The sequence below is a fragment of the Parus major genome, chromosome 2 (genome assembly GCF_001522545.3).
Source record: "Parus major isolate Abel chromosome 2, Parus_major1.1, whole genome shotgun sequence".
NCBI classification, from domain to species: Eukaryota; Metazoa; Chordata; class Aves; order Passeriformes; family Paridae; genus Parus; species Parus major.
In genome coordinates, this window is record NC_031769.1 from 123140491 (window position 1) to 123150773 (window position 10283).

The window sequence follows — 10283 nt, forward strand, 5'->3', positions numbered from 1 at the left end:
GGCAAGCCGCTGGACATGCCTCAGTACAACCTATATAGGACTACATGAGTGTTATGAAAAATGTTTTTTTTAATATCATTATTTTATACTTAACATTACAGCAGGGGTCTTACAGGAGATTTCAAATTCTGTATTCACCTTAAAATCAGCAGAAGTAAAACAGGAAAGCCTGAAGTTCTCTCCTAAAAAGTATAAAAAATTTCCTAATCCAAACCACAATTTCTATTTCAGCTGAAATGAAATTTTGTCTTTTATGTACAAGGCTACTAGGTAGAGAACTAAGCTGCAAGGTGTATTGTTATGTGTCACCTGATAAACTGAATGAACAAACATGATTTATTGATAGAAAGTCTGCAAACCAGACTGATCACACTCCAGGGTGCATACTTTTCTAAAAAAGACACAGAATTTGGTGCAAATAAAAGTATGAGAGATTACTGTCTGCTTTCTTAGTGTGATATATTATTTCTTGTTTACTACAGCATTGCCTAGCCAATCTAACAGATCAAGAATCCACTCAGAATCAACTCTTGGGGTTAATACAACCCTTTCCAAAATGTTGTATATATTACAAAAACATGCCAGGCAACCTTGTAGCAGATTTTGAACTGGAATAAGGCCAGAAGCTGCTACCACACTATCTCATAAAATGTTAGTAAGTCCTTTACCTTGTGCATTCTCTAAAATTGCAGCTAGAACAACTAAAATGCTTGTATTCACCTATTTTTGTAGTTTGGCTAAAAGCACTGTTTATTGTAAAAACCACAAAGTATTTCTTTTGATAAATTCCTCTTCTTGCTTGCATAACATAGATGCAAAAAAAACAAACAAACTATGTAAAGTTTGATTTATTAACCTTGAAGTGAAACAGTTCAGCACCTTTGAAGCACAATTAACAGTGGTTTCACTGAATGAAATGACTCCTCCAAAGTCTTTTGGGTTTTTTTTTGAAAATGCAACTGTTGAACTTCTGCATGAAAATGTGCTAAGATCATGTTTTAAAAACAAAAACAAAAAGCTAAGTAATGATATGTTTGAATCTAAACAGGTAAAATGAGAGCAATTCTAGCCTATGCAAGATCCTAAAGGTCTGGGAAAGTTTCTGCTTTTTTTCCTAGTACCATTGATTAGGGTGGAGTTTTCACCTCTTCTCAATTATTTATCTGTCAGACTAATTTGATTTTGCTACTCAGTTTCCAAAAACTACCTGGAATGAGCTTCTGTGTACAATCCTAGACACATTCCTGGAATAAGATGATAGTGAGAACTTTTTGGAGTCTTACCAACTGTGACTTGCCATGTTTGTACTGTCATTTACACACTGATAGCCCTTAGCCATTACTGGCGACTGATGAAAGCAACCACCCTGGTAAAACCTTTGAGGTCTCCCCAAATATTTAATTCCCGCATTCCAAGTCTATCTTCTCTTTATCCACAAAAAAAATGTTGTTTCAATTATTTTGCCTGCAACTTCTAAGGCAGAAAAATCAGGGGCAGGAAGAAGGGTGTAAGTAGTGAACAAAGATTTTCTGCTAAAAAGAAATGACCCTGTTGCACAACAGCATTTTTTCATTTGCTTTTGTAGCAACAGTGCAGGGAACAAGTTCTGTTTAGGGCTTTTCTCAACTCACTGGTTCCACAATGCTGGTAGGCCTCTAACAGCATATTCTGTACCACAGCAGCCTAAGATAAAAAGAAAGATGAATAGACAATTGCAGATGAAAGGGAGGAAGATAAAAAACAAGGGAAAACGGAACTGTTCCTCTTGTCCTGGAAAGCAAGATAACTGGAGAGACAGGCAAGGGAAAGCAGGAAAATGCTTCTGTATTTTCTGCTGCCAAGAGACAAAGATTTCCAAAATATCCAGCTACTGAAAACCCTTTCCTTCATGTAAACCAAAACCACTTTCCTTTATGTGACACCCACACTACATCCAGTAAAGTAATTTATTCATACCTAAGTAATGTTAAAACTACAGTAAAGAGTACTGTAAAACAAAATAAGTGACAGGCTTACCAAGATTTTTTATCCCCACCTAATCACAGAATGAGATTTACAATCAGGGGTAAATGAAGTTTTTTAAATTCACTTCACCTGAGTGAATTTACTTTTGCTTCCTAAAGCTTTCTAAATGTCATTACAAGAATAAAATGTGGACCTGGTGTATGGACAGTGCTGGTTTCCAAATGCAATCAAATCTGTTCATGTAGATGTAGAAAAGACGCTGCAATAGTGTAGTTTGTTTCTGTCCTTCAGAAAACTGTCATACTGCAAGTTCACATTTTCATTATTTATTAAGACATCCTGTCGCCACCACTTACACAAAAATAAATACCGAATTTAAGAAAACATGCTTGATATTATACAGCTTAATACAGCAAGAATTCTAGAATGTGAATTTCTGTAATATTACTTATTATAACTTTCCTTTCAGGAAATAGCTCTTCTGTCAGTCAAATAACTGAGAAACTTATGGGAATTGTGTCTTTACAGTGGAAGACAGATTCTGGCATACCAGTGATTTTAAAAGAAAACTGGACTTGCTTTAATACCATGCTTCCAAAAAATACTGGATTTTTTTTTTGTTTGTGAAAATTTATTGACTAACTAAAGTAGGACTCTGTATCTTCTATAAACATAACATCATTATCAAGATACTCTAGAATTATATTCCCTCCATTGTACAGTGGGTAGTCTTTATCAGATAGCCATGTTTCCAGTGTGTGTTCAAATGGCAAGGCTTCTCCAGAGGCAGTATGGCATAATCTCAGTTTCTGTAAGACAAATAGCACAGAAATTAACATCAAGAGTTGCCTATCCAAGAGGAAAGAAGTGGGGTGGGAGAGGCACAAAAGGCAAAAGAAAAACTAAACCCAAAATGCTAAAATCTAGAAAATGTTTGTTACTGTTGACTTACCTGAGATGTTGATTTGTTGTTGTCATTTTTAAGGCTTGCTAAGGAAGCTGCAAAATCTACTACTTTGCCAATACTCCACTTACTGCAAAAGAACATGGGTTTGCTTTTCTCTTTGTTCCCTTTTGGTAAAAATACTTGAAAGTAAATTCTTTCTGTCTAGAAAAACATGAAATACAAAACAAAAATTACCCACAGAAGAAACACATAATTCCAGTCATATACATTTAGAAAGCTTTTATAAGTAAAACTTAAAACTTTTTCAAGTTTTTCAGTAAAAAACTTTAAACTTCAAACCCAAAATTACCAACTGAAATTTGTTTTATTACATCAGTCCAATTTTACTGCAAAATATAAATGACCAAGATCATCAAATCAAATCCTCTCCAGCTGCAGGAGGAGAGGATAGGACAGACAGTAAGTTCTTAAAGGTGGAGAGAACATCTTTTCCCACCAGTCCTACAGCAAACTGTTATGTATAGACAGACATGAAAAGGTATCTGCCCTCGTGAGAAAAAGGTGCGTTTGAGTAAACAGTATTTGTTTTTGGCAGCAGTATAGTGTCTCAAATGGGAATGCAGAAGCAGTTAGAGCAGTTCACTGTACTAGAAATGCTTGCTTCACAAACCAGCATTCAGATAATCCTTCATCCTGTACTGTATCCTCCTTTTATGTACTAAACACAGACTGAAAGATTTGTTTAAGAAACATCAAGAGTAATCTATGAGGGAGAGATTCTGAATGGGATTGGGGTAAAATATAACAAGGATGACTGCTATATATTCATTATTTAGGATCATCCTTGCTGAGTCAAAGTCAGAAACAAGACAAGACAGAAGTCTTTTTTTAAAGGATTTATTTATGTGTTCCCTTGGAACATATGGAACTATCTCAACCATGTTCATAGAACTGGCTCTGAATTTCAACCTGTACATTTTCCTTGAAATTTGAGTGTTCTCCACACAGAAGAAAAGAGAATAATGTCCTGGAGCTATCCCTCTGAAACATCAGAAAATATTAGTAACTGAAGTAAATGGAGCAGTGGTTTCTTATTCAATTGTTAAGGTAAAATTTGAACTCCTTTTTTTGTCTTCCTGCATCCCCCAAAACCAGCAAATGCAACCGGGAAACCTGAATACATTCAGTATGGATATTCTGTGAGCTGCATTCAGGGGAACACCTACTGCGCCATTGAAACAATTGATGAAGAAACAATGCTAGGGCCTCACAAAGAAGGTCACTTTTTCAGGGTACCAAGTGGATTGTGAGCAGGAAATAAACCCTCTGGTCCACTTGGCAAATTAATTATGTTGGACTTCTCCCTTGAACACCCGAAGGGTGGTGTTACACCCTTACTGGAGATAAAATAAGGAAGGCTTACGGAAAGCTTTTGCACGTGGTAAAGCTGATGTTTGTACCACTCTGGCAGGATTTAATCAACAGATTGCTGACACTCCCATGCCCTCTGCTGTGCAATCTGACAATGGCATTCATTAAAAAGAAAAAAAATCCAGGAATGGTAGGATGATCATGTGGTTGCCTGGGTGTCCCCCCTGTCCTCAAAGTCAAGAATTGGAATGTCCACTAAAATGGGCTCCAGGGAGAAGTTTCCTTATGGGAAAATGGGGAAAAAGCTCTACTTAAAAGCTGTTTGATGTTTAAAATAGCCAGTAGACACCCACCAGATGCCCAGTGGAAAAAACTCATTCTCCTGCTCTCCAACCAGTAAAAAGAATCCCCTACTGTCAGTCCTTCTCTTTCTTCAGGGTGACAATATTATTAACTACCCTTATGAAGTTTAAATACCTGTCTGTCCCTTTACTAACTCCCAAAGTAAAGGACACATAAAAAACTGTTTCTAAATGGGGACTCTGTTTACCTTCACTGAGGTTTGGACAATTCCCAAGAATGAATAATTCCTTATCATTTTTATCATTTATCATTATCACTCAGGAAATGAGTGAAACTTGGACAGATTTTTTAGCCTGAGCAAACCTAGAGTATGCCCAAGGAATCATTACTTTTACCTTTGTAGAAAACTCAGCTGTAAAAAGATGATAACAACACCCACTGTATTGTACTGACCTTTACCTATACCTCCTTCCTCCCTGCTTCATGAATGGGATGATAATTGTGTCATTCAGTTTATGAAAATAATTTCTCAATGGGTTTTTTACATATACAAATGGAGTTGTATATACAACACTCTCAATCTTCAGATGCTAATTCTGGGTGAGTAGCTGAATCTGGACCTTAAACATCTTGGTACCAATCTGAGTTGGCATACTCATCCCTTTACACTCTCAAGATTAGCGAACTCAAACTTTTAAGGCACATTCTTACCATAAGACCACATTGTCCACTGCAATGCCCCAACATATGAATTCAGTCTAGGTGGGAAAACCAAGCAATTTTATTTCAGGTCTACATAATCGGAAATACTGATATTGCTAGCCAAGTATTAAGATTTGACACTATCTGCAAAGGGTCCAGGTGCTAAGGAACCACAAGCTAAGATGTGCTATAAAATTCTGAGCTGCACTACTTACAAAATTGTGTGACAGTGATTGTAGAAATCCTGTTCTAGTCTAATAATAAAATTCTATGCTCTGCTGATCATCAAATTCTGCTAGACTGATAAGCTTTATTAAATCTTAGTAATGTCATCTTTCTGCCAAAAATCCCCAAAAGACCCTGTTTGTCCCTGCAGTGCTATGTAACAGCCATGTGGCAGGCAAATACATTTCTACTATACAATAACAGAACTTGACTCCACTGCTCCAAATCCCACACAGACATAACGGACATAAGACTAGTGAGACTGCTTTTGGAAACCAGGCTGAAATATACTTTTAAGGGATTGTGGTCTTGAGAAATTAAATCCAAAACCAAGCTGAGGGAACTCAATGAAGATCAAGCAATTTAGAAAACTTTCTAGTTCCTTTGAGAATTCAGTTATTGAAAACAAACAACACTGACCTGAGGCAAGGACTTGTCCCCACATGCGTGCATTTTCAGTTTCATTAATGCCACTTTTGCTGCCGTCTCACTGTTTTTTGCTCCTTTACGTTTTTTGCTTTTCACTTCATCACTTTTTTTAGAATCTGAGAAAAATATTATTCCTGTTAGTGTGAACATTCTTACAGTTTCCTGACCATATTATATGACATACACCCACTTAGTCTGTTGGGTCTCATTGTATTTCCAAGGATCCCATCCCCTTTTGTGTCTGTTCATATTCTCCCAAAGTCATGCATCAGAATTTTTAGTTCTAGCAGAATTCCTTTACACTGAAAAGCAGATTAACATTATCACCATGTAAACACAAGCTGCAAAAGCCAAATAGATATGTATTCTTAAGTTTCTACACCTACGGCCATTACAGTGTTCATATGGTAACAATTTCAGGTCCTCCGTTCTACACATAACCCCACTGTCCAGCTGGGCAGTGCTGTTTATTCTCTTTCCCATCCTAAAGCTTGTTCAAAGCCTGCAAAACATTACATGGTAGAATCAGACTTTTCTGTCCATCTTGAATGCGTAAGTGTGATCCCAGCACACTGACATGCGCATCCAACACAGTTGCATTATTTGCACATGAATTAATACGTAAATAACAATGGCTAAGTACAGTTCATTATGTTATGGTACTTGTAGAATGACAACAAGACAATAATTCTGAAAGAAGCCTGCTTCCTATTTATTCTTTAGAGATTCTCCTTGTACTGTTGCTTTGGTTCAGTTTAGATGAACAGTATTAAATGCTGACATGTAAGTTAAGGGCTATTTAACCAAGGAACTCCTATCACTTCCTCTCATTTGGTCAAACCTGACCCCTCAAAGGAGGCCAGAAGCTCAAATAGTGTTCTGAAAAAGATATAAGAAAAAGAATATATATCCCTCTGTACTTGCCTATAATATGTTGAACAAGTTGCTGGGTGGCAGCCATTCGAGGTTTTGGCATGTCCAGCTTCTCACATTCATGGTCTGATTGATGACGATGCCTGTAAACAACAAAGTAAAGCTTATATTGACTTTTCCATACATCAGTGAATGAATATTGATGTTTAAACACTCTGTTCCACTCACTTGAGACAAAAATGTTTTTCACAATAAGGACATAACACTGGCAAAAGCTCCTTTCCATTGCAGTCCTTGTATGAGCATGGGTAAGATCTGTGCTGATTGGGTTTCACAGAACTGTTTTTCACATTCACCTAGGAGTAAGTACAAAATACTTTGTGTAAATCAACAGATACCACAGATATAAGTTGCAATCCCAGCTTCCCCAAAGATCTGTCCTAGCTCTCCATTCTATGGGCAAACCTGGTCTGGCTATTCCCTCCTGCTTTTGCCCTGGTTATGTTCAGCTCAGAGGCAGAAAAAGAACCGTCATCCTACTCAGTCAATTTACTTTCGAGCAGAAGAAAAAGAGTTGATTCATTTTTTTAAGCTTTTCAAATTCTCAGTTAAATAATTCATACTTATATTCCATATGCATTCATCTAGTCTGAAAACACACAGCTAAGTTGCATGGAATTTTAATTTAATGCTGTCATATATTATTAAATTACCTCAGAACACCCATGAGCATCCCGGCTCCTGTGCTGAAGACTTTATGGAAAAAGAAGAAAATATCACACTGTTATCAACATTCCAGGAAAAAAAAAACCTGCATGTGAAAACATTTAAGTGTTTAAAGAGTAATCTGACAAATTTTATCATGGGAAAACTTCAATTAGATAATGAATCTTCTCCAAAGTTTGTTCTATCCCCATGCATTTCACTTCTTGAATGGATAGATCATATTCTTTCTCAGAAATGTAAAACATTTAGCTTTTGGAACTTATTCCTCAAGGTAAACAAACCATTTCAAGAGAATGAAGACACTAACATGCTTAAGAGTTCAATTCAAAGCAACCAGAGTTTGTCTGTTTAAATGGATTTTCAATCACCTTCCAAAATGGCAGAAATCCCTTGAAGGCTTCTCATATGTTAGAAGTGAAATCTGCCCCCAATCTCTGAGTTTCTCTCAGCTACTCTCTGCTAATCCAAAGTGTAAATCAAAGTGCAGGCCCTGATTTCAACCTTGCAAGAAATCCCAAACTTTTTTTCAAGAAAAAAACCACAATCAGCCTCCTCATTTTGTGACAAGGTCATCTATTTAGTTGACACTAGGAAGCCAGCAGATGTGGTGTTCTGCATTTTAGCAAAGCTTTTGACATTGTCTCTCAGAGTGTCCTTCTTGACAAAAGGTCCAGCACACAGCTAGACAAGTCTGTAGTATGAAGTGGCTGATGATTTGGGCTCTGAGAGCCACAGTTAATGCAATTGCTTCAGTCTGGTGGCCAGTGGAGTTCCACAGGGCTCAATTTTAGTACCAGTGCTCTTTAATATTTTTATAAATTATCTGGATACATGTTATGGTTGCCAGCCACACTAAACCAGGAAAAGCTGTGAACTTCCTTGAGGGTGGAGAAGTCACAGAGAGAGATTCTGGATAGACTAGAGAGCTGGGCAGTCACCAACCATATAAAATTTAATGAGAGCAAGTGCAGGATTCTTCACCTGGGATGAGGAAATCCCGGTGACAGCATAAAACATGAGGAAATGGAAAACAGCTGTGTCACAGGAAGTTCAGGTTGAAGACCAAGAAAAGCTTCTTAGAGAGGGTGGTAGGGCACTGGATTGGGCTCCCTAATGACATGGTCATGGCATCAAGTCTGTTGGAGTTCAAGGACTGTCTGAATGATACTCAGTTGTATGCTTTAGTTTTAGTTCTGTGAGGAATAGGGAGTTGGATTTGTTGACCCTTGTGGGACCCTTTCAACTTGAGATACTCTGTGATTCTATGAACTTACCAAAAGATACCTGAACAGCCATCACACACAAAGGGAAGAAAATCTGAAACAAAGATTTTTTTTTTCAGTTAACACAACATGGTTGTTGTTTTGGTAATAGTTTATAGCTTAATTTTCACATTATTAACTTTTGCTTACATCACAGAGTAGGAATCTTTATAAGAATACTTAGCAACTGCATCTACACTTTAGCTAGAAGTAGCTTTTGTTAACTCCCCTAATTCGTATTACAGAAAAACATATGAGCAGGTAAATAATATACCTTCCAGAAGTTGGAATTAGGCTTTAAATTAAAATTTTTTCAGCATCAAGCTATGATACTGGAACATTTGGCTAGCCATCAAAATTACCAGTTATGTTAAAAATTGAATTTATTGCAAGATCCCTCAGAACACTATTTACTGACAGTGAACAATTTACATTTTATTTTATGAGCTGCCAACATGCTGGCTCTTTGGAAGGGAGAACATCTCCTCCACTGGACAGTCATAATGATCCTCCCCCTTCTTCACATCATATCATACATACTGACTTTGGGTGATTAAAATTACACACACTTCCTAAGCCTTTGTACACATCCCCTGCCTACCACGTAAATTCTTACAGATAAAATCACTTCACTATCTGCCGAACTCCACCACATCATTAATGGCAGCAAATTCCAGGTCCAGCCCACTACTCTGCTTCTCCATCCTTCAGATTTTATTCTGACAGACCACCACGCAACTGGACCGTGCAGCTCAGGTCGCGATCATCTCAATCCCTTCATCTCCGAGTGGTCCCTAAGAAAGCCTTCGGTGCAGGCGGTTCTGCCGCTCCTTTCTGAGAGGTTACATCTCCAGTCACACCTCTCCGAGATCACTGAAGGCAACCAAATGTGAGGAAGGGGCAAGCGGGCTATTAACCACCCAATGACACAACCGAGGTGACAGGTGCTGGCACCGGACTGTGGCAGGGCTATAGCAGCACAGAGGACTCCCCGAGCTGGGAGGGGGACTCCTCGCAGCCCCCGCACCGTCCCCGACCCACCATCCCCGTCTCCGCCGGGACCCGCCGCGCTCCCCCTTACCGAGCTGGCGGCACTCGGGCACCCCACAGTGCTGCCCCACCTCCAGCTCCGCCATGTCCGCGGCACGCAGGAGGCGGGGAAGCGGCGGGACAGGCGGGGCCGCGCTGCGGAGGGGCCGGCGGGGCCCGCCCCGGGGCAGAGCCTGAGCGCCTGAGCCCGAGCCCACCCCCGTCCCACGGGCTGGGAGCTGCGGGAATGGCGGCGGGAGCTGCCGCGTCTCCGCGCTCAGGAAAACCTGCTCTTAGCAGCCCTTGTCGGTCCAAGATCCAGACTTCAGCGGGCCCATTCAGACCCAAACATTCAGAGGCGCGGCTGGTTCTCCTCCTGGGCTGTTCCAGGCAAAAAAAAAAAGTGCATGTTTTGTGTCTTATTTGTGTCGCTATTTGCGTCGTCCTTCGGCGCAGAGGCCGTTCCGGGAGGCAGAGCGGAGATAGCCCGG

General features: G+C 39.3%; 1 protein-coding gene across 1 annotated transcript; it reads right to left on the minus strand.

The window, feature by feature from the left end:
- Nucleotides 1–1932: 1932 nt before the first annotated feature.
- ZFAND1 (zinc finger AN1-type containing 1) lies at nt 1933–9927 on the minus strand. Its single transcript, XM_015620249.1, has 8 exons — nt 9845–9927; nt 8776–8818; nt 7489–7528; nt 7004–7131; nt 6827–6918; nt 5894–6018; nt 2918–3073; nt 1933–2774 (listed from the first exon to the last, which is right to left on the minus strand). Exons 1-8 carry the CDS (start codon nt 9897–9899, stop codon nt 2604–2606), a joined length of 810 nt encoding a protein of 269 aa, XP_015475735.1. The 5' UTR covers nt 9900–9927; the 3' UTR covers nt 1933–2603.
- Nucleotides 9928–10283: the final 356 nt, after the last annotated feature.